Below are 26,541 nucleotides of genomic sequence, written 5' to 3'. Positions count from 1 at the left end.
CATATGAGACAAGTTCGTTGGTGTTCTTAACCCACGGATGAGGAAGTTTTGCACAATTGAGTGGTGAAGGGAGGTTTAATCTGTTCAATCAGTTATAAAGAGCATTGCTCATTTAAATATATATACAAAAAACTAGTAAAACTAGTAGCTGTAATAAATCGGGAATATCTGGATCTTGGCACTGGAAGAATGTGGTTTTATGGATATTTTCTCACAGTTTTGATCATCCTGAAGCAGCATTTTAGTGGTAAGTGTATTCATATTACAATACTGATATATTGATAATATCAAAATATATGTTTATTTAGATTTATTTCAATATTGAGTCATTTTTGTTGAAATCTCTGTTCTTAACCCTTTGTTGCTGGTTACTCTGTGGTCAAAAATGGCAGATTTTTAAATTTAATTTAAATGAATTTATTTAGTTCAATACGTATGCGATTTATGTTACTAAACTCTATGTATACAATCATTATAATTAGTTTATTACCCATTATAATTTATTTATTACCTGTTCTTTTTTCAAGCAGACACTTGGGATATTCCTTAAATTTAAAAAAGATCAATTTAAAAAATATATAGAAGTTTGTTTATTGTCAAAAATGTTTACGAAAAATACTATTTTCTAATTTCATATGAAATGTGCTGTTTGAGAGTATTTAGATGTGTTTCTACTAGATGGAAAAATATTTTCAGACATTTCCACTAGATGTAATTGATTTTTCATCATTTGCAATGCTACAATTTATGACCGCAAACAACACGTGTATTTATTTGACCTTTTCAAATCATCTCCTTGATTAAAAAAGCTCTGAACCACTTTGTGGAAGTTAAAAACGATCCCATATAAAAGTCAAATATCCATCATCATATAGGGTTAATAGAGCTTAACTGAAAATATCAACATAGGCTCATTCTGAAAACATAGCCCAATATACATTTCTGGAGATTGCGAGTTATGTAGTCAGAAGTACGTATGGCTGCATTTCGGTTTTAAAACGAATGCCATGGGCGGTATGACACCGTTCCTTTTCGCAGTTACCAGTTGACTGCTTACCTCCCTGTGGACGGCTTTCCCACTGTTACCAGTTTGTCTAGTAGCTCGCCATGTATGTCAGTGGACTTAAGACTAAGAGAGGAGTTGATCACTATGACGAGGTTAGAGTCCGGTGAAGAACGGTTCCAGAAAGCGGGTACGACAAAAACAGAAGCCAAAAAATAAAATAAACAAGTAAATAACAGGGTAAGAATGTGGTATAATCTGAAAACTTGGTAAAAATCAGTTGATGGCTTTTTCTTTTTGCTTTTTAAAATTGTTGGTTGGGTTTAGGGAAGTGGGTGGGCGGTTCAATCTGTGCTTTTGAAAATACTATTGGTTGGGTTTAGGGTAGGAGGAGGGTGGGTTATTGAGTTATTTAGTCAAACAGTCAGTAGACAGCAGCCTCTGGTGGATTTATGCAAGAATATCAGGCGCAAATGGCACACAGCGACCTCACAGCGTTCACAGCGACCTCTGGTGGATTCGCGAAAACAAAAACTGCAACAAAAAAATGTAGCTCCTGGCATGTATTTGGCGCAATCCAGAAATGTATATAGAGGTATGTTTTCAGAATGAGCCTGGGTTGGAAATTATTGTAATCTTTATATTTCAGTGCTGAATAATTTGAATAAGTTGACTATAATAACAAAACATCATTGATATTGAAACTTCATAATCTGACTAATATCTCCATATTTTCCAGCTGGTGAGCCCTCCGTTGCTCCAGCTCCTGTCCTCACCCAGACGGGCACCAGAGGCTCATCCGTGGAGCTGTTGTGTCGGACTCCAGAAGGTCATGCCGGACTGGAGTTTAAACTTTTCAAATTGCGACAGCTGATAGAAACCATAAAGCATTCAACCAAAGAACGAGAGGCTCACTTTACTCTTTCACTTGGGGGAAACTTTAAAAAGGAGGAGAATCATTATTGCTGTCAGTATGAAAATAGCATGTATAGTATGTACATGCAACCTAACCTCGAAGGTGAGTTTATATAATTTAACCAATAATTGATGACGGGCCATTGAATTATTCGAAAATAATGCACTATTGAGGTTGTAATGTGGTCGGGATGCCTCAGGGGTGAATTAGTTTCTAATAATTCTATGAACCTAAGTCAGTTTATTACCTAAACACTTACTGTAAATAGATTTATCAGACAGTCTTTTGGAGGCAGGAAGGCATCAGGTTCTCTCCCAATCTGAATTCTGCTTCATTTTCTGTCTCTGGATGTACACTCAAAAATGATGTTTGCTGTTTGTTCAAACTACATTATTTATTTAAAATGAGCTCAAACAACACAATTCTTGAGTTTTTTGGGGGGGTACAACTTAATTATTTTATGTTCAATCCACTTAATTTTGGGAAGAAATTTGCAAGTGAAGTTAATTCATTCATGACATCCCAACACAAATCGATTGCAGCATTGTTTACTGTGTAGCTTGAATTTCAAAGGCAAGAAGGTCTAAGATAGGGGTGCCCAAACTCGGTCCTGCAGGACCGGTGTCCTTCAAAGTTTAGTTCCAACCCCAATCAGACACACCTGGGCTAGCTAATCAAGCTCTTACTAGGATTTCTAGACACATCCTTGCAGGTGTTTTGAGGCAAGTTGGAGCTAAAACCTGCAGAACATTGGCCCTCCAGGACCGAGTTTGGGCACCCCTGGTCTAAGATGTGCTCTTCACTGCCTTCAGTGTCCCACAATCCTGTGCGTTACATTTCTGACTAAAAAAACAAACACAGTGATTTGAGGCGCAATTTGTAACCTTCAGTTTCCACTTTTGAAGGCATTTCTAGTGAGAAATTCATTCATTCATTTTCTTTTCGGCTTGCTCCCATTATTAATCAGGGGTAGCCACAGCGTAATAAACTGCCAACTTAACCAGCATATGTTTTACACAGCAGATGCCCTTCCAGCCACAACCCATCACTAGGAAACGTCCATACACACTCATTTACACACACACACACTCATACACTATGGTAAATTTTCGCATACCCAATTCACCTGTAAAGCATGTCTTTGGACCTGTGGGGGAAACCAGAGCACCCGGAGGAAACCCACGCGAACACGGGAAGAACATGCAAACTCCACACAGAAATGCCAACTGACACAGCCGAGGCTCGAACCAGCGACCTTCTTGCTGTGAGGCGAACCTGCTACCCACTGCGTTGCCGTGACAAAGCCAAAGGCTGCGTCTGAAATTGCCTATTACTTGAGTAGATGCTACATTTTAATTTGAAATTACTATATGACCGTCACAGTATGAATGTGAGTAGTATGCATGGATTTCAGACATAGTACTATCCACTGTTTGTCGTTTTCACATTGTTGAATTCTCTCACGTTGCATCATGAGATAGCATACCATCCATTACGTAATACTGGTACTTCTTGCCTACTGTTTTTCAAATGCTATAAATTTAGACATATTACTCGACTCGCATACTGTTTTTTAAATACTATATAGTAAAGTATGTGATTTTGGACGCAGCCAAAGACTTGATTTGTTTTGATTAGATTTTTAACAGTTGTAACTTGTAATTAAAGTAATATGGAAGTTATGTGGAACTGTTTTTTGGTCAAGACCTTTCTCATATTCCTACCTTATATATTATATTATATTATATTATATTATATTATATTATATTATATTATATTATATTATATTATATTATATTATATTATATTATATTATATTATATTATATTTTTATCCATTTGCAGATATATTAAAATATGTTTATATTTTTGAAAAACATTGAATTTAAATCATTAAACATCAAATTAAACCTAAATCTAAACCTAAATTAAACCTAAAAAAAAACAATAATAAAAAATAAATATATATATATATATTATTTATTATTCAAATACCAAATTATATGTTCCTTTATATTTTGATCATTTAACTGAACATACAGGCTCAATAAACGCAAACACTGCTGCTTGAATCTCTGTCACATTGGTTTGGTTTAGGCAGGTCACCACTAAGTTGAAGCAGGAAGTGTCTTGAGGTCACAGAGGTGTGACGGTTAAACAAACAGCTCAGTCTACAGATTAAACCCTCAATCAGTAGTAACCACCATACCAAACTACACTCCACCCTGCACTGCTTTACATCCTTAGTGTTGTATTTCAAATGATTACTTTTCTATGATATTGCACACACATACTCTGAAAATACTGGTATTAAGTTGAGTTTTCATCTATCACAGGTGGACAGAGTAGACCCATTTCTATTCACAACCACAGAGAAGTGGTTAGAAAGTGGAAAAAAGTGACACAATTTAACACAATTAATAACTTTTTCCACTTTCAAACCACTTCTCTTATGAGCGAGGGTCTGTGGGTGAAGATTGGCTTTCATTTCTATCGTTCAATCTATAACTGCAAAAACTTGCACAATTTTCACTAACAAGACACAATTCAGGGTATTAACAAACCATTAACTAACACTACAACTTAGTAAACTACTAATTAGCTGGTTATTAATAGTTACAGGTAAAAGTTGGGTTTAGGTTTTGGGTAATATTAGGGATGAAGAATAAGAACATGCTTTATAACCACCAATGAACAGTTATTATCTTTATAATAGGCAGGTAATAACTCAGTGGTTAATAGCATGAATCGTGACAAACTAAAGTGTTACCCAATATTCTTACGGTACAAACAATGTACAAGATCAATAAAAAAGTTATGAATGGGCTACTTTATGCACCGACTAATGCTTATGTAATTGATTTCTTTTTATTTCCGATCAACTCCTAACACACACACTATTTTCTGTTTTACATGTATATTTGATTTTGGTTTTATTCAATTCATTTAACAAATATTTCATCATATTTACATCAAAAGAAATCAAATTAAGTGTTCTGTGAATAAAATAATTATGCAAAGGTGCAGGCATTGATCACGCAAAAAGACATATCATCCAACACACGCAACATCATCCAAAGATTTCAAGGCTTAAGTTCTGTATTTCTGAATGTTCTTTGAATAAAATAAAATGATTAAAAGCACATCAAAGACTTTAACAATGAAATTCAATGGTAACACTTTACAATAAGGTTCATTAGTTAATGCATTTACTAACATGAACTAATCATGAACAACACTAGTACAGCATTTATTAATCATAATTGAACATTTACTAATGCATTATTAACATCCAAGTCAATGCTTGTAAACATTAGGTAATGGACCGTGAGTTAACATGAACTAACAATGAACAACTGTATTTTTATTAACGAACGTTAACTAACATAAACAAATACTGTAGTACATGTATTGTTTATTGTTTGTTCATGTTAGTAAATGCATTAATTACATTAACTAATGAACCTTATTGTAAAGTGTGTCCAATTCAATTAAACGTTTACCAGGCGGTATGAAAAACTCCAGTTCAATGGCGCTACATTAGAGCTGCTGTCTGAAGAGAATGAAGCAGCATGGCCTATATTTTACAAATCTCATTTGCAATTAAGTACGTATTTAAATGAGCAAAAGAAAATAATTAAAATCAGGACTGGTAAAACAACTGAAATGAGTCTGACTACAATGGAATTAAGGATCCAAGTGCAGTTTATTAAGAGAATCGTCAGGCAAGGAAAGGTCAAAACAGAGTCAGACAGGAGTATGCAGATAACCCAAAAGCTTAATCAGAGTACAGGCGAATGGTCGGGACAGGCGGCAAAACAACATATACAATAAACAAAGCAAATGTCGAAGCATGACAAAGCAAGACAAGAAAACGCTTCGTAATGCTTAATGCTTTAATGCTTCGTAACAGTTTAACAAGACTCAGCAAAGAGTGTGTGTGAATGAGGTGTCTTTATAGTCTTAGTAATCAGTCCATCGTGAGCTTCCAGCTGTGTGTGTGTAATCAGGGGGAATCAGGAACTGGTGTGTGAGTGCAGATATTTCTGGGAGTTGTATTTCATACAGTGGCAGATGTGTAGTTCTCCAGTAATCTGCACAGACTAGATCGCTGGTAATCGTAACAACAACATTCTACTTAATACATTGTTTTTCACCTCCAATACAAAACCGAAGATTATCAACAACAAATTTTAAATCTGTTTCTGCTTTTACAGTGCAGCTTGTTATTCATGAGAGCTGGCAGTGTTTAGCAGCTGTTCAAATACATTCGACCACAGGTGCGTTCACACTACAAGAGCAATCTGGTCAAATATATTTTTAACCACCTCTGGATGCGGTCAAAATGGACAAGCTCAAAACATTGCACACCCCATTCACACTTGTACGAAGTGCTGGCGACTTGTAATTAGATTGATTAAAATGCATCTTAATACCAGGTGTAAACAAGGCCTAAATGCTATAGTGATGGGTCGTTCTTAAAATTGTTCATTTTTAAAGAATCTTTTATGAACGATGAGTTCTCTCAGGGAGTGATTCGTTCATTCGCATGTGCACATTTATTAATTCTCATTAAAAGATTAGTTCCTTTTTTGAGTTGAGTAGTTCGTTCATCACTTGAAAGACAGAAGCCAATCATATACAGTCAGAGCCGGAAAAAGATATGATCCATTCATTTCTTGAGTCCTTGGGTTTGAGTCATCTCTCTTTACATGCTGTCAAATGATGATCAAACAACTCGAAAACCCAAAGACTCGAAAGGTGAACAAACCACTCAAACTTGAAGACATGCCAGAAAACAATGGTAAATGGTAAACAATCCCAGCAAATACACAACGTCATAAGACGTTACTATAAGGTTAGATTTAGGTCGCCAGCGTCTAAGGACAATGTTATTTTGACATCCTATAATGATGTAAAATGACGTTGATATTTTGTTGATTTTAGATTGTGTTGCAAAGTGACCAAAATCTAACGTTGAGCCAACATCTTAAAGTCATATTGGCATCAAATACTGACATTTATTTGTCAGGTATGGCAACCATAATCCAAAGTCTGATATAGTAGAGGTCATAGAGGTAACGTCCACATAATATCAAGCTGTAGGATCATTAGACGTTGATATTTTGTTGTTTTTAGGTTGTGTTTGAAAGTAACCAAAATGCAACGTCTGTCCGACGTTGGACATTGACATCGGCCTGATATTGGATTCTGATGTCAACCTGATTTTCATTTCCAAACAGAATGCAATGCCCCACAATGTTGGGGTACAACATCAATCTGATGTCATTTTGACGTGCTGTGCCTGCTGGGATGGAGGATTATTTTTCTCTTTGTTATAGCATTCTAGTCTGACTTGTTTGTGTTTTGTTTGGGCTATTTGTAGATGAGTTTGGAAGCAACTCGAAACATTTTAATAATATTCTGGCAAATTGAACGAAATTACTCAAAAAAAGATTTGTTCATCTCGCTGAACGAGACTCAAAGGTCCGAGTCAGAAAAATGATTAAAACTTCCCATCACTAAAAAATGCATCTCACAGTTTTTCTCAGTGGCTTTGGTGCATTTCTCACAACACTATTTACATTCCTTCCGACAAATTGCGAATGCTTTTGGACATGCATCAATTGCTTTCATACAACTCTCTGCTGTTTTATAACATTATCATTTGCTCTTGTCATGTCAGTCAAAATTAACTAAACTTGTGAATGTTGAATAGTCATTCCATATAAAACTAATAGTCCTCATTTCATTATTTGAGTCATCACACACAAAAATGTTGAACTAGTTGTCAAAATCTATCTAGCAAATATTATAAACATAATTTTTATCTTTTTTTTTTCTGAAAATGTCTTCTAAATTGAACAATTTCATGAATGATTTACAGACCTGTGTATGTTGTAGGTTCAGTTCCAATGTGTGCTGCAATATTGTTTACAGCTGTGCACAGCTCTACCCAAAGGAAGCTTATGGTTGTTGTAAATAAGGGTGTATTTATTCTTTTGCACAATGCTGTGAATAAATTAGTATTACAAAGAGCAAATGCAGTAAAAATGTGAAACATACATATTCAGTGTCTTATACTCAGATAGCCCAATAAATGCAGTGATGTCTAACTTTACTGTAGTTTTCAAATGGCTGTATAAATAGTATACAGTTCTGTCTTTAGCAATTTCAGGAAGTGTCACCAAAATATGACTTTTCTGCATTGGAAAAAAACTTACAGAGTAAACTGTCATAGTGAAAACATGACAGCTATTTGACTATCTTGTTCATAAACAATGGTGTCAGGACTTTTCATCTTGATGACACTGACACTTTCATTGACATCAATACTTGCTTTTGAGGAATGAGCTATCCATTTTGAGCAAGTGACACACTTTTGCAGGTTATCAACTAGGTTTTGCAGTTTGTACTAATTGTTTTGAGAAATGCATTAACTGTTGTGCAAATGTAAATAGTGTTGTGAGAAATGCACCAAAGTGACTGAGAAAAACTGTAATACCAAGTGTGAACGGGTCCTAAATACTCTTGATTTGAATTCTTCTTTTAGCTGTAGATGCCAGTCCTCCTCCATCGCCCCACCTGGTGGTGGAGCCCTCTGGTGGGCATGTTGTGCCTGGTCAGACGTTATCATTTCACTGTCAAGCTCCAGATGACCCTCAGTCTCCAAAGGCTTTCCTTCTGCTCCGGAGAGCCAAAGGAGGCCCAGGCTCGCTGATCGCCCCAGCAAAACTGGTGTCTCAGTCCCAGGAATCTCGTTTCAGTGTGAAGACCGAGGGACAGGAGGATGGTGGAGAGTATGTCTGTCTTTATCAACTCAAAGTCCCGAAGACTGTTAACTCCACAGCCAGCCAGCCTGTGCACATCACTGTCATAGGTGAGGAGACTACTGTGCATGCTATTCTCATTACATTTTATGTCTGTATTAAGCATTATTTAAAGTAATATTTTAAAATTTGAAGCAGTAAAAAAAGCTAACTTAAAGGATAGATAGATAGATAGATAGATAGATAGATAGATAGATAGATAGATAGATAGATAGATAGATAGATAGATAGATAGATAGATAGATAGATAGATAGATAGATAGATAGATAGACGGACGGACGGACGGACGGACGGACGGACGGACGGACGGACGGACGGACGGACGGGTGGATAGATGGATGGATGGATGGGTGGGTAGATAGATAGATAGATAGTTAGATAGATAGATAGATAGATAGATAGATAGATAGATAGATAGATAGATAGATAGATAGATAGATAGATAGATAGATAGATAGATAGATAGATAGATAGATAGATAGATAGATGGACAAACGGACGGGTGGACGGATGGATGGATGGATGGATAGATGGATGGATGGATAGATAGATAGATAGATAGATAGATAGATAGATAGATAGATAGATAGATAGATAGATAGATAGATAGATAGATAGATGAATGGATGGATGGGATAGTGATGGGTGGGCTCAAGAATGGGCTTTCTTGAAGTGTCAAACTTAAAGTTCACCAAAAAAAGACTCATTTTTACTCACCTTCAAGTAGTTCCAAAACCTTTAATGGTTTCTTTATTCTGTTAAACACAACAGCTTCGAAGAAAACTGAAAACCTGTAACCACTGACTTTCATAGCAGGAAAAACAAATATTATGAAAGTCAATGGTTACAGGTTTCCATTTTTCCATTTCCATTTTTCAAAATATCTTCTTTTGTGTTAGGGTAAAGGTATATAAATGTAAATTGAGATTTTTGGGTGAACTTTCCCTTAATAACTACTACATGTTTGTACGGTCATTCTGTGGATATCTGATTGAAATCAAATATTAATATTATTTTTTGATTATACCAGAATATAACAGTTACTATTCAAAAGCATTTAAACCACAGGGATATTAATCTATTCAATTATAACTTTTTTACGTACTCGAAAGGCATTATTTTGCAAAAGCAATCTCATAGATGTAATTTATCCCGGCCATTTCATGGCTACATGGCACAAAACATAAACATTAGACACGTAACATTATTCTGAGCCACCATAGCTTAATAGGTCTTTAAATAAAAGCAAAACTGACAGAAACGAAAACAGCTGATAGAGTATAACGTTGCACTAACATGCGCATTATTCAGTCACATGGCGCCGAACAGTAATAAACGAAAAGCTGACGAATCGAAATGGCCAGAATAAAGCATAGACTACTTACCTGTATTATTCATTTACAAGACAATGCCAAACAGTCAAAAACAGTAAAAAAACAAAAAACAAAATAAAAAACACGGCGTGACTGACAAGCAGATACATATGAATGCAGATGCAAGTATACAGATTTGAAAGTATTCACTTCCCTAGTGAAAAAACAGCTTAAACCAGCCTAGGCTGGTTTTAGCTGGTTGACCAGCCTGGTTTTAGAGGGGTTTTGGCCATTTCCAGGCTGGTTTCCAGCCATTTCCAGCCTGGTCTTAGCTGGTCAGGCTGGGAGATGACCAGCCAAAACCAGCTATGTCCAGCTTAAACCATGCTGGTCAACCAGCTAAAACCAGCTGACCAGCCTAGGCTGGTTTAAGCTGGATTTTTCAGCAGGGTTGCCCAACAACAAGGTAATTCAAAATTCCCGGATGAGCCTGATATTAGAGGTTGTTTAATTGGATTAATAACATACCTTGGATTGTCGCGACTGACCATTAAGAAGTTAGTATTCCAGAAAGCTGGGTGTGTAGTAACACCTAATTTTGCTGTAACTAACTTCACAACAAACAGCGATGTAGCGATGTCTGTACAGCGTTGCATTTATTTTAAAGACAATGTCGCCACTTACGTGCTCGCTACATTGTTACAACGAAGAACTGTACATGTGAGAAGGCTGTAGCAACGTTGTCATGTGACATTCACCAACCGTGAGACGACGTTCTTACTACATGTATTAATGTTTTTTTTTTCCTGGCAGTTTATCTATACTGCCTAGAATACAGGATAAGCCGTAATACTTTTCCAGTATTGCTTAATATAAAATATTGTTCATTCAGTTTTCTTTTTTTAATTTAACAACTAAGCACTAAAGTGTAAAAATGCCAACCCAGGCTCATTCTGAGAACGTAGTCCCGGGGACGTTTCTGGAGACCGCGAAATACGTAGCCGGGGGTACGTACGGCTGCATTTCATTTTTTTAAGCGAACGCTGCAGGGAGGTGTGACGCCGTTCCCTTCGGCGCTCGCCGGCCGGCCAGCCGGCCGCTCGCCTCCGTGTGGAGGGCTTTCTCGCTGCAACCAGTTTGTCCGGTTAGCTCTTCGTGTACTCGAGGCGCAGAGAGGGGCTGACCACAACGACGACGACGACCGGGTTCGAGTCCGGGGAAGAGAGGTTCTAGGAATCAGGTAAGAAAACAAAAACAAAATCCAAAAAATGAAGCGAACAAGTTCGTTACAGGGTGAGAATGTGGTCAAAATCCGAAAACGTGGTAAAAACCGGACGAGGGCTTTTCTTTTTCTAGACTGCTTTTGTGAACCGTCGTTGGTTGGGTTTAGGGACGGAGGAGGGTGGGTCAGCCGATTGGCCGGTCGCACGGTCAATCATTCTGTCATGAAGACAGGCAGACAGGCGGAAGGTCGTTCGACAGCGGCCTCTAGCGGGTTTACGCGAGAACGGCGTGGGAAAAAGCGAGCACAAAAACAAAAACTGCACAAATACGTACCTCCCGGGACGTATTTCGCGGTCTCCAGAAACGTCCCCGGGACTACGTTCTCAGAATGAGCCTGGGTTGAAAAATGCAACACAAATGTATAAAATTTAACTTTTTTATTATATATTTCACAACATTTAATACATACAGTACACATTTAATTATAAGCAAACAGTATAAAATGAAGTTTAGATTATATTAAATACTTAACTATATGTAATTAAACTAAAAGGGTAGGCTAAATTAAAATGTCAATTGAGAAGGTAAACAAACAATAAAGGTAAACATGAAAGCATTAAAATATAAATAAATAAATAAATAAATAAATAAATAAATAAATAAATAAATAAATAAATAAATAAATAAACAATTTAATTAATTAATTTAAAATGCTGACACTACATTAAAGCTCTGGACTGGATAATACAGCAGACCGGGGAGCGCAGCTGAAGGCCAGGTGTAGCTGTTGGTATGGAGAAAGCAGTCAGAGAAAGAAGTCCAACAGAGAATCCAGGTCAGAGATGGATCCACAGCAGCCACAAGTCAAAATAGACAGTGAAAAAGAGAAAACAGTTCAGAGCTTGACGCAACAGGACTTCACAAATGACCACAGATGACTTATTTAGCAAGAAGAAATAAAGCAATTCTCACATCTCCTCTGTCATTGTTGAATGAGACGCAGAACGGTCTGTTGAAATTATCTTCCCTACTGAAAAAAAACAGCTTAAACCAGCCTAGGCTGGTTGGCCGGTTTTAGCTGGTCAACCAACCTGGTTTTAGAGAGGTTTTGGCCATTTCCAGGCTGGTTTCCAGCCATTTCCAGCCTGGTCTTTGCTGGTCAGGCTGAAAAATGACAGACTTAAACCAGCTAAAACCAGCATGACTATCTTGGTTTTAGCTAGACATAGCTGTTTTTGGCTGGGCTCCCAGCCTGGCTAGGCTGGTCAAGCTGGTTTTAGCTGGTCATCTCCCAGCCTGACCAGCAAAGACCAGGCTGGAAATGGCTGGAAACCCGCCTGGAAAGTCCAAAACCCCTCTAAAACCAGGCTGGTTGACCAGCTAAAACCAGCCAACCAGCCTAGGCTGGTTTAAGCAGTTTTTTTTCAGTAGTGTTGCACTTTTGCAAATGTTCTCATAACATGTTCTCATAATCTGTTTGTGTTTCCTCTCACAGAGCTCCCAGTACCCTCATTGGCCTTATCCCAACACGATGATAAGGTACTGGAGTGTGTTGGGTCACCTGCATATCCAAACGCCTTCTTCTCTTTATTCCGCGTGGGTGTTTTATCACCTCAGGCTAACCATCAGGGCTCGCTGTACCAGCACAGTGCTAAATTTCCCATACCAGCACGTTATGAACATGGCATGCAATATCAGTGTCAGTACAGCGTGTCACTGGCCAACACACAAGCATACTCCAAAATGAGCACACCACTATCTGTGCCATGCATTACAGGTGAGTACTTTGCTGAATGACAAGTGATATCTCATGAATGGACCCTACATTAAAATTTATGGCATAATATTTCATTTGTACACATAGATGTCACATGTATGCTATAAACCTGCAAGCTAACAATGTTTATATATAATAATATAAATTTGATTGTAACGTAATTTGATTATAATGCAATAATATGCACCATTTGTAAAGCTACTTTGAAACTATAATTGTTGTAAAAAACAATATACAAATAAACGTGAATTAAATTGAATTTCAGGATATCACGAATGCTCTCAAGCCTCTACAGGTAACTCTCAAGTCTTACTATCTTACCACAGTAATCCAAAACTTCAAAGTGGATTTCTCAAAATATTTTTTTTATTGTGTGTGTGTGTGTGTGTTAAGGCAACACAGATCTGGCTCTGATAGTTGGCTCAGTGTCTGCGGGTGTTTTGTTCCTCATGGTCGTGTCACTCCTGGGCTTTGCTGTACACAGACACAGTGAGTATTCAACATTAATGAATGAATAATAATACGTAAACTGGAACTTTTATAAGAGTATGTTGATGTACTTCCAACTAAAACTGAATGTTGATTAGGGGGCAGGGCTACATAGCAAAGTAAATGTAATAGGGGCGTGGTTAAAGGTCTCATGACATTAAAATAACGTTTTTTAGATGTTAGTTTCAGTTAGGGATGTCCCTATTAGGTTTTTTTTGCCCTCGATTCTAAGTCATTTGATATTGAGTATCTACCAATACAAAACCTGATCCGATACTTCTATAATACATTTAAAAAACAATTAAGAAAAAACAGATACAGGATGTTCCTCATTTTTTATTTAATTTACCTTGTTTTATCATTCAACATTTGTTAACAAACAGAGCACTTCAGTGAGGTAGATTGAACAATCAAATAATAAATTACATAAGTTCTTGCAATCCAAAGTTTACATATCTCTCAGTTTGCTATGTCAACGTTGTCGTCATCAACTTTATAATACCTCTAGTTCGCGGACAAACTTGGGTTGTTGCTAGATCAGATACGGTTGCGGCTGGAAGTTAACGAGAATTACTTGTATTAATGCAACCCAGGCTCATTCTGAGAATGTAGTCCCGTGGACGTTTCTGGAGACCGCAAAACACGTCCTGGGAGGTACGTATTTTTGCAGTTTTTGTTTTCGCGAATCCGCTAGAGGCCGCTGTCGAACGACCTTCCGTCTGTCTGCCTGGATGACAGAATGATTCGGCTGACCCACCCTCCTCCGTCCCTAAACCCAACCAACAACGATTCACAAAAGCCGTCCAGAAAATGAAAAGCCCTCGTCTGATTTTTACCACGTTTTCTGATTTTGACCACATTCTCACCCTGTGATGAGCTTGTTCGCTTCATTTTTTGGATTTTGTTTTTGTTTTCTTACCTGATTTCTGGAACCGCTCTTGCTTGGACTCGAACCCGGTTGTCGTGGTTAGCCCCTCTCTGCGCCTCGAGTCCGCCAAAGTACACGAAGAGCTAACCAGACAAACTGGTTGTGGCAGGAAAGCCCTTCACATGGAGGCGAGCGGCCGGCCGGCAAGCGCCAAAAGTAACGGCGTCACACCGCCCTGCAGCGTTCGCTTAAAAAAATGAAATGCAGCCGTACGTACCCCCGGCTACGTATTTCGCAGTCTCTAGAAACGTCCACGGGACTACGTTTTCAGTATGAGCCTGGGTTGCATTATTATAATATTTCCCATTAATTGTATTTTATTAACATCTACCCCTACACCAACTCTAAACCCAACCATCACAGTAATGTTAAAACAGTAGTTGTACTGAGTATTGTTTATGTTATTTATTAAATTACCCAATAAATGTTATTTTTTAACGTCTACCCCTACCCCAACCCTAAACCCAACCATCACAGTAATGTAAAAATATTCATTATTGTTATACAGTGTCAAAAAAATGATTCTATGTTGATGTGCTGTGTCCTGTCTAGACTTTACCACATATTTGCGCTTTCTGCTTCAAGCAGCTTCCGTGTTCTACTTTTCTGGCATTTGACCAATAGCATCTCTGCCTCTCTCAGTGATGTCATGCCGCACGCGTTGCTGTTTTTGTGTGAAGTCAGGAAAGTGGTCTAACTGCATAACTATACTGTAGATGTGTTAAAAAATAACAAGAATATATATATATATATATATATTTTAGATCGGAAATGTCCAATTTTGATCGAGTCTGAAATCGCGTGATTTCCAATCACGTGAATGGATCTCGACATCCGTAGTTTCAGTATTGTTAATTTTAAGGATATCTATAAGCTAGTGTGCTCCAAAACAGTGACAAAATTCACGTTTAGAAAATATAAACTGATATAAACATCCAAAGCTTACAGTCACTTCCACCTAAATGGATCAAGGTTTTTTCACGTCACCTCATACTTCAGTTTCTCATCAAATCTTGACCAATCAAATGCTCTCTAGTATCTAACATGCCCCACTTGTTTGCTTTTCATTTGATGCATTTGAGCTCAACCAGGGTCGAATTTAACCAATAAGCAAGGTAAGCGGTCGGTTAGGGCCCCAGGAAATCTGAGGATCCCAAGATAAATACCTAGAAGTATAAACGATACTATAAATTATGTATAAAATGGTTTTCTATCATATGTTGTATGATGAGGGTCTAAAAGATTTTATTTGAATGTAATTATTACATCTGCAATGTGTCCTCTAACTTCAATCATGCAGCAGTCAAATCAGTAAAGACTTAGTTTTAAAAACCAAATAGTTCATTTATTATGTTTAGTTGTGAATTCATTTTAAGAAGACAAATCGTTTCAAAAGTTTTACAAGGTGCTTTACATGTTATTATTATTTTGCATTAAGATAAAATGTAGAAAATGAAATCGAATAAAAAAACAAAAGAACAGCAAAATAATGATAATAAAAAATTAAGTACACAAGGTGCATTTTAGAACTTTTGTGCCCCTTGACTGGAATTGCTTATGGGCCCAAATCCACCCCTGAGCTCAACCACTCTCATTGGCAGCCCTGTGGCTAAAACAAAATGCTATTGAGCTGTAATTTTCAGTTGTGATTGTTCTCTCAATCTATTTAATTAACACTTGAAAGAAAAAAAAAGTGAAAACAGACTTTGTGGTTTTTCATTAATGAATGTTCATGCCTCATTAATATAAACTGCATTGTAATCTCGACCTGTTTTTTGCAGTCAAAAACACCACAGAGAGAAGGAGACAAAGGTGAGACACTAAACTGGAGATTGTACCTGAAATCCAATTGTACTCTTATATAATTCTTTATATAATTGTGTGTGTGTGTATATATATATATATATATATATATATATATATATATATATATATATATATATAGATATATATAGATATAGATATATATTTATTTATACATGTGTGCGTGCGTGCGTGCGTGTGTGTGTGTGTATAAACCCAATACATTGACTGATTATTAAAAAAAGAATTATAATTGATATAATAGTACACTTGCTCTGAGTCATATGAATGTAATGCAAATAAAACTCTTTCCACAGAGAACAGGAAAAGTTCTGGCAACATGTTCACTCCAAAGATCATATTGTTGGTAAGTCTTTGTGGCAACTTCTCCAAAACAAGTTTGCTTCACTCGTCATTCCTCACTATCACACCTACAGTTAAAGTCAGATTTATTAGCCTTCCTGAATTATTAGCCCCGCTGTATATATTTTCCCCCAAATATCTATTTAATGGAGACAAGTTTTTTTTCAACACATTTCTAAACATGATAGTTTTAATAACTCATTTCTAATAACTTTTGCCATGATGACAGTAAGTAATATTTTACTAGATATTTTTCAAGATACTAGTAATCAGCTAAAAGTGCAATTTAAAAGCTTAACTAGGTTAATTAGACAAGTTAAGGTAATTAGGCAAGTCATTATATAACAATGGTTTGTTCTGTAGAAAATAGAAATAAAATATAGCTTAAAAGGGCCAATAATATTGACCTTAAAATGTTTTTTAAAACTGCTTAAACTGCAAATAAGCCTTTCTCCAGAAGAAAAAATATTATTGGAAATACTGTGAATAATTCCTTGCTCTGTTTTGCTCATAATTTGGGAAATATTGGAAAAAGAAAAAAAAAAATTGTTGAACTGTATGTCATTAGCACCATAGTCATCTAATTTGTCTGTCTTTTTTATCAGACCTCACTCTGCAGCGTGTTGACTTTGGATCTGAGGTAATGATGCACCATTTTAAAACCTTATCTTGTGATTTCCTTTTCAAAAGTTCAAATGCTATACAAGCATGCTAATTTGTTTAGAGAGAAAGAAGCAGATCACAGAATTAGATCTCTTTATGTCATGCTGTGTTTGCTAACACCTTCATGTTGCATTATATCCACTTTGAGAAACACTTTAATATGCACTTTTTTCTAAATACAGGACACAGAACGACGGACACTTCGAGAAAAAAACACAGTTTCAGAGCCCATCTATGACTATCCTATGAGCACCTTCAAGAACCCCTCATTTCTCTAATGTCTATCTATCTATCTATCTATCTATCTATCTATCTATCTATCTATCTATCTATCTATCTATCTATCTATCTATCTATCTATCTATCTATCTATCTATCTATCTATCTATCTATCTATCTATCTATCTATCTATCTATCTATCTATCTATCTATCTATCTATCTATCTATCTATCTATCTATCTATCTATCTATCTATCTATTCTCTTTGTTGGCATTAAAAAGCTTGGAAAATGTAGGATGTTTCACACTTTTGAAAGAAGTCTGTTTCAAACACTAGCTCACCAGTGTTTTAATTTTCTTAAAAATACAGTGAATGACGCAATAATATTTAAAATAGTATTGCCATTTAAAAGAGCTTCTTTCTATTGTTATATATTTACAATTAGAATTTCAGCCTCATCACTAGGCCCACACGGAATCTGCGCTCGCAGAATTCCCTCGAATTTTAGCCTATCATTGATTCTGTTTATTTACCTGTGTAAATGTGTGTAAATTTGTATTATAAATTTAAAATGTTCTTATAAATGCTTTATTATACAGTTTGTAAAGTAATATTTTCTGTCTTTTAGTGGATATATTATATAGAAGACTTGCTTTGTTTACCAAATAAAGTGGATCTAACTGGATTTGCATTGTAGACATTAAAAACAAGTTAAAAAGTTATTACTTTTTATTTCACATATTAAGGTTTTAGTTATGATACTCCCAAAATCATTCCACATAAATCCGCAGATTTTTATTAAAATTCTGTGCAGAAATAGCAAAAAATGTCCGCAGATTCCATCTGGCCCTACTCATCACTCTGGTCTTGAGTGTTTTTAAAATATTTTTTATTGTTATCAAATGTAAAAAAACAAACAGTTTTGCTATTTAATTTTTTGTGGAAACTATAAGGCAGGCACTTTAATTCAAAAGTCTTTAATAAGGAGAAATAATAAAGATATTCATGTTTTCTTTCAGCCAGCATGTATTATATTCATTTAGAGACAGGAAATATTTTATTGTTACAATTTATTTTTTTTATTTACAAAATGGCGTTATTATCAAGGAATAATAAAATGCTTTATACTTTATGCTTTATAAAAAAAAAAATGCTTTTTTTTTTTCACTTACTATATATCTATATTTATATATATATATATATATATATATATATATATATATATATATATATATATATATATATATATATATATATATATATATATACATACACACACACACACACACACACACACACACACACACAGTTGAAGGGTGACGCAGTGGCACAGTAGGTAGTGATGTTGCCTCACAGCAAGAAGGTTGCTTGTTCGAGCCTCAGCTGGGTCAGTTGGCGTTTTTGTGTGGAGTTTGCATGTACTCCCTGTGTTCATATGAGTTTCCTCTGGGTGCTCTGGTTTTCCACACATTGGGAAATTGGGTAAGCTAAATTGTCCGTAGTGTATGTGTGTGAATGAGTGTGGATGGATGTTTCCCAGAGATGGGTTGCAGCTGGAAGGGCATCCGCTGCGTAAAACATATGCTGGATAAGTTGGCGGTTCATTCCGCTATGGCAACCCTGGATTGAAAGAGGGACTAAGCCGAAAAGAAAATGAATGAATGAATAAATTTACAGTTGATGTCAGAATTATTAGCTGATTATTTTTTCCCCAATTTCTGTTTAACGGAGAGAATATTTTTTCAACACATTTCTAAACATAATAGTTTTATTAACTCATTTCTGATAACTGATTTCTTTTATCTTTGTCATGATGACAGTAAATAATATTTGACTAGATATTTTTCAGGACACTTCTATACAGCTTAAAGTGACATTTAAAGGCTTAACTAGGTTAATTAACTTAACTAGGCAGGTTAGGGTAATTAGGTAAGTGATTGTATAATGATGGTTTGTTCTGTAGACTATCGAAAAAACATGTTTTTTTAAACAACTAAAAACTGCTTTTATTCTAGCCAAAATAAAACAAATAGGACTTTCTCCAGAAGAAAAAATATTATCAGACATACTGTGGAAATTTCCTTGATCTGTTAAACATAATTTGGGAAATATTTAAAAAAGAAAAAAAATTCAAAGGGAGGCTAATAATTCTGACTTCAACTATATATATATATATATATATATATATATATATATATATATATATATATATATATATATATATATATATATATATATATATATATATATATTGGGGCTGCACAATGTATCGTTTCAGCATCGATATCGCAATGTGATCATTCCCAACAATCATATCACAGGATATTTGAGTTTGTATTATAATTTATCATTTTCATGTGTTTTGATGCCTGTGATTGTATAATGATTTTAAAAGCATTCAGGTATAAGAAATTGTATAGTTTGTGACTTTAACTGCGATTAATTTTATTAAATTATTTGTATTTTTATCATTCAGTTACTGTACTTGGATACGGTTAGATTCGGTAAACGATAAAACTCTTTATTGTTGTTGTATCTTTTTTTCTTATGAAAATACTCACAACACTTGCAAATACAGAAATGCACAACGAAAAGCACAGATCAATAAAAATGTGTCAGAGGATGCAAAAAATGGTAAATTTTGTTTATTAGATTTTATAGAGATGCACTCCCACTTCAGAATCATCCCAATCAATCTAACATTATAGTTTCTTCCCAAATAGACATGTTAAGTCATCTGGTGAAATCGTGTTCATATCGCATAATGTATCGCAAAATAAAACATTTTGCAATGTTAAATTTTATATATACAGTTGAAGTCAGAATTATCAGCCCCCTGAATTATTAACCCCCCTTAATTTAGTTTATTTTTTCCCCAATTTTCTGTTTAATGGAGAGAAGATTTTAACACATTTCTAAACATTATAGTTTTAATGACTCATTTCTAATAACTGTTTTTTTTATTTATTTAGTTTTACCATCTTTCTTCTGGAAAATGAAAAAAAAAAAATTCAAGGGAGGGCTAATAATTCTGACAACTGTATATAATTCGGGATTGGTCAGCAGAGAAGATTTCTGTCAAAATCATTACAAATCTTTTTACCATAAGTGTATGTCTGTCATATGTTGCATTATTTGTAATATCAATATTTGTTTTGTTTGTTTGAAATACTGTATACTGTTATGTTTATTTAAGCTGAAACCTTTGTATTTTTTATAAAATATGTTTTTATGACTAAACTAGTGTCTACTGTGGTTGTGAAGTTTATGCTGTATTTCACAGAGATATGATTTGTATATTTTCCTGTCAGCAGGGGGGGCTCTGCACTTCTAGATATAATGTCAGAATGACGTTGCCATCGGAGACGTTGCAGTTTTGTTTTAAAAATTCTGGTCTCTAATTCAGTGTAAATCTTTTAATAAATTAAACCATCTGAAGCTGAAAGTAAAAACTTGAACAACTTTCCACTGCAGATGCTTTTTATTATTAATCTCACTTGAAGTCGTTCTTAAGAACTTCTTTAAGTTCCTCTTTGTTTATGATGAAACCTTTGAAAAAGGAACCATTTTTTACATTAATATCAGAACTACATTCCAGTTATGACATTTAAGTTTCATTATGTGATACTAGATATGTTTGTGTTCCTATAACTTTGTCAGTCTTTACTGGAAGTCTTTCATTTACAAAACCATTTATCATAAACCATTTACAGCTCCCTGACAAACTCTCTAGTTGTATGTTTGACTGCAGTTTCTTTGTCTTCTGAAGCGCAGTAACCCTGCATTTAAACAGAAAACCTAGTTCAAACAATGTCCAGTCACCAGACTCCTGTAAACAAATGCTGATTACAGGGTTTAGCAGAAACTAGTCTTTTGTCAGCATCGTGTTTATTCTTAAGAATAACGTGTTATGAAGAATAGGGTCAACCCTAATATACAGTTGAAGTCAAAATGATTAGCCCTCCTGTGAGTTTTATTCTTTTAATATTTTCCAAATGATGTTTAACAGAGCTAGGAATTTTTCACAGTATTTCCTATAATATTTTTTCTTCTGGAGAAGGTCTTGTTTGTTTTATTTCGGCTAGAATAAAATAGTTTCTTAAACCATTTTAAGGTCAATATTATTAGCTCCCTTCAGCAATATTTTTTTCGATTGTCTACAGAACAAACCATCGTTATAAAATGACTTGCCAAATTATCCTAACTTGTCTAATTAAGCCTTTAAATGTCACTTTAAGCTGAATACTAGTGTTTTGAAAATTATCTATTAAAATATTATGTACTGTCATCATGGCAAAGATACAATAAATCAGTTATTAGAAATTACAGTAGTTATTGAATATATTACGTTTAGAAATGGGTTGAAAAATATACACAGATTAATGGGGTGAGAGAATAAAAGGGTGGCTAATAATTAAGGAAGGCTTAAAATTCTGACTTCAACTGTTTATTTTAAGATATTATGTTTGCCTGTATGTCTGTAAATGTAAAATGTTTGAGAGGTTTCAAAGGTTTAAGTGATTAATGAAATGGAGTTATTGCCTCTCAAGAGAAAGAGCTGGTGCTGAACTGCCTGAAAGAAATGGTCAGAAATTCCATTTTAACTTCCAGCACAAACCTACACACAAACCTACACAATTTTAACAGATTTCAATAATGTCATTCTGTGGTTTTTATTGGCTGCAATCAAACGGCATCTGCTTTGACCCTTAAACATTGCAGTTGTGAGGCCTTTACATGCATTTTGAAAGGACAAGAAATCAGGCTTGAATTAATACAGTCACACTGACACCCTTGTGCACATCACTAGCTGCATGTACTATCAGGCCAAAAGTGAGTATAAAGTAGGGCGTTAGCCACACTGCTCATTCCCCATGTTTTCATATTAGCCTACAAGCTAATAGTGGCGTAACACTACACCAAAATGAATCAACATATCAATCAATTGACAAACGATATGATGTAGCAATCGATTATTTGCATAAAATATCAATACCATATATTTTTTAAGATGCACTTTTATTTTGACACTCCTCCACATCTTCATATCAATCTATTTCTGCTAAACAGTGCTTTATGGTATTCATTTTTATTCATTTTATAGCAATAGTGCCAACAATTACCCCTAAATAAATTTCTGGAGAGCGCCAAATATGTCCCAGGAGCTCATTTTTTTGCAGTTTTTGTTTTCGTGAATCCGCCAGAGGCCGCTGTGTACGCTTTTTGAGATCTCAAATTTCTCTCGCCAGTGCCATTCGCACCTGCTTTTCTTGCGTAAATCCACCAGAGGCCACTGTCAACTGACTAATGACTGACTGACTGACTGATCGATACACCCACCTACCCTCCCTCTTCCTAAACCCAACCCATATTGTTTTAAAAAGCACAGATTGACCCGCCCACCACCTTCCCTAAACCCAAGCAGCGTTTTCAAAAAGCAATCCAGAAAGAAATGCCCTCTCGGCAGCCTCATTTTTACCACATTTTCAGCTTTAACCACATTCTCAACCTGGTATTTACTTAATTTTTTTTCATTTTTATTTCATTTTTTGGCTTTTGTTTTTGTATTACCTGCTTTCTGGAACCGTTCTTCGCTGGACTTGAACCTCGTCGTCACGGTCAACTCTGATCTCCATCTCAAATCCTCCGACGTACGCGGCGAGCCGTCATACCGCCCCGTAGCATTCGTTTTAAAGATGAACATACGTTCCTCTGGCTACATAATTCGTAATCTCCAGAATAGTATATAAAGGTACGTTTTCAGAAGGAGCCTATGTTGCAACCAACACAATTCTTGAGGTTTTTTGGGACAAATTAATTGTTTCATATTCAATCAATTCCAAATTGAACATTAAGTTAAATTAATCGATTTGCGTTGAGACAACATGAAGGAATTGTGTGGAACGCAGCATTTTTTACAGTGAATTTAAAACATTTATATTATTTATTTGTCATATGTTTATTTTTCTGTATTATTTAAAGAGACTAAAGTTTTGTTTTTGTTCTTATTTTGAATGATGCAAAATTTGCAATGTGGACATTACCAAGACAACAAAACTTGTCATAAATATGTCATAAACATGATTGTTGTAAAGCCATTATACATATATACATACATTCATACATACTTTCTTGAATTTTATTACAGCTTCATTAATATATACAGTTGAAGTCATAATTATTAGCTTCCTGTTTATTTTTCCCCAATTTCTGTTTAACGGAGAGAAGATTTTAACACATTTTTAAACATAATAGCTTTATCAACTCATTTCTAATAACTGATTTATTTTATCTTTGTCATGATGACAGTAAATAATATTTTACTACATAGTTTTTAAGACACTTCTTCTTTAGGTTCTTTAATTAGGTGAACTAGGCAGGTTAGTGTAATATAGGCAAGTTATTACATAACAATGGTTTGTTCTGTAGACTATAGAAACATATATAAATATAGTTTAAAGGGTCTAATAACTTTGACCTTAAATGAAATTAAAAAAGAATTAAAAACTGCTTTTATTCTAGCCAAAATAAAACAAATAAGACTTTCTCCAGAAGAAAAAATATTATCAGACATCCTGGGAATATTTCCTTGGTCTGTTAAACATAATTTGGGAAATATTGGGAAAATAAAAAAAAAATTTAAAGGGGGGCTAATAACCCTACTGAAAAAAACAGCTTAAACCAGCCTAGGCTGGTTGGCTGGTTTTAGCTGGTCAACCAAGCTGGTTTTAGAGGAGTTTTGGCCACTTCCAGGCGGGTTTCCAGCAGTTTCCAACCTGGTCTTAGCTGGTCAGGCTGGGAGACGACCAGCCTAAACCAGCTATGTCCAGCTTAAACCAGGATGGTCATGCTGGTTTTAGCTGGATTTAGCTGGTCATTTTCCAGCCTGACCAGCTAAGACCAGGCTGGAAATAGCTGGAAACCAGCCTGGAAATGGACAAAACCCCTCTAAAACCAGCCTGGTCGACCAGCTAAAACCAGCCAACCAGCCTAGGCTGGTTTAAAATGGATTTTTCAGCAGGGAATTCTGACTTCAGCTGTATATACACAGTATATTACCTAATCACACATTTAATGAGACTTGAAAAAGTGATCAGAAAAATATTCAGGACACAATTATAATAGCCTCATGACAATCATGTTAATGACAGATTTATCTTTTATTTTTGTTTAAGTCGTGTTGTCTTGGTAATGTAATAATAAGACCAGTTGTGACATATTTATGTCATATACATTATCATCTTTGCATTTAGAATAACATAATTGAGCAAATGACACTTAATAGCAGTTGTCATAAGTTGTCATTCACATTCATGACAGTCTTATTAACACCCCCTAGAAGTAGAGTATTTTTCTGGTGAGCTGGGTCATCTTCAGAATGCCTTATATTACACAGAAAAAGCATGGTTTAGACTTTAGATAGATGTGAACCTACTACAGCATGCAGAGGCTTTCAAAACAACTAGCAACCATTAGAACGGCCTAAGTGCACTTTAAAGGTTAGCTAGATGTGGCTCACTGAGGACTGAAAGCAGTGGGCAGCTTTTCTCCAGTGGTATTGATAAGTGAGAGCATTCCCATGCAGACCTCACTAATTGTGCTGAGAAAGAGTGAATTAATAATTTACAGGCAACTAGAGAGTCGGTAAAGCATGCTGCGTGTGTGTGAGAGTGAGAGAGATCTCGGTCATGACTAATCTCGCTCGTGCCTGGACGTTTTCATTGTGCCTGCAGTAAGCGTCATCACCATGGCTACTGATTTGAATGCCCGCTGGTGAGTCATGGCAGTGGAGTATTCAGACCTCACAGCAGGTTACTGTGATGTCACTAAACAAGCAAAGGCTGTTTTATACATGGAACGCTAGAACGTCGCCCTCTTTAATTGTTACTGAAGATCAAAGGCACAGTTCCTGCCCTTAGCATTACATCCTGGTCATTGTGTCTATTCAGTGAGTCAGCTATCCAGTTTCGGACCCCAAGAGCCAAACCTCCAGTACAATGGAAGTGATACTATAGTTGTGTCCCAAATGACACAATATACTGCAGTGTTTCTCAACCACGTTCCTGGAGGACAACCAACACTGCACGTTTTGGATGTCTCCTTTGTCTGTCACACCCATTACAGGTCTTTCAATCTCTGCTAATGAGCTGATGATCTGAATCAGGTGTGTTAAGGAGACATGGAAATTGCACATGGCGGGTGGTCCTTCACACTGAAAAAAATATATATGATCAATTAGTCCTGACAGCATATGTTTTTACGTCATTGTAACTTAATAATCTGAGTAATCATGTTACAATTTAATTTTAATTTTAAGTTACCCAAGCTGTTTTAAGTCAGTTTAACAAAGTTCAATGGACTAATTTGATTCAGCTTAGAAAAATAAGTCAACCAGGATTTTTTTACAGTGCACTAAGACTCTGATGTACACCATGCGCTTATACACTGTGCACTTTTATGAAGTTAATATGGTTGTTTTGTTATTCATCATCAGTCGGAAACCTCCCCCCTGCTGAAAAATCCATCTTAAACCAGCCTAGGCTGGTTTGCTGGTTTTAGCTGGTCAACCAGGCTGGTTTTAGAGGGGTTTTGGCCATTTCCAGGCTGGTTTCCAGCTATTTCCAGCCTGTTCTTAGCTGGTCTGGCTGGAAAATTACCACATAAATCCAGCTAAAACCAGCATGACCATCCTGGTTTAAGCTGGACATAGCTGGTTTAGGCTGGTCGTCTCCCAGCCTTACCAGCTAAGACCAGGCTGCAAATGGCTGAAAACCAGCCTGGAAGTGGCCAAAACCTCTCTAAAACCAGCCTGGTTGATCAGCTAAAACCAGCCAACCAGCCTAGGCTGGTTTAAGCTGTTTATTTCAGTAGGGCCTTCTTTACTGTGTCCACCTAAACATATATATTTTGGCTGCTTATTCACACTGCTTACTTAAAACGAGCTGAAACAACACAATTCTGGAGATTATTTTGATTGACTTGATTTTTTTATGTCCAATCAATTTAAATT

General features: G+C 35.7%; 1 protein-coding gene across 1 annotated transcript; it reads left to right on the top strand.

Annotated features, from left to right (window-relative positions):
- The first annotated feature begins 118 nt into the window (after positions 1 to 118).
- On the top strand, positions 119 to 17,656 carry LOC130230022 (immunoglobulin superfamily member 1-like). Its single transcript, XM_056458959.1, has 10 exons — positions 119 to 247; positions 1,743 to 2,021; positions 8,472 to 8,798; positions 12,782 to 13,063; positions 13,329 to 13,358; positions 13,457 to 13,552; positions 16,262 to 16,292; positions 16,601 to 16,650; positions 17,252 to 17,286; positions 17,492 to 17,656. Exons 1-10 carry the CDS (start codon positions 190 to 192, stop codon positions 17,585 to 17,587), a joined length of 1,284 nt encoding a protein of 427 aa, XP_056314934.1. The 5' UTR covers positions 119 to 189; the 3' UTR covers positions 17,588 to 17,656.
- The last annotated feature ends 8,885 nt before the right edge of the window (positions 17,657 to 26,541 follow it).

The sequence above is a fragment of the Danio aesculapii genome, chromosome 6 (assembly GCF_903798145.1).
Source record: "Danio aesculapii chromosome 6, fDanAes4.1, whole genome shotgun sequence".
NCBI lineage: Eukaryota > Metazoa > Chordata > Actinopteri > Cypriniformes > Danionidae > Danio > Danio aesculapii.
This window is presented reverse-complemented; position numbering and strand designations above follow the sequence as displayed.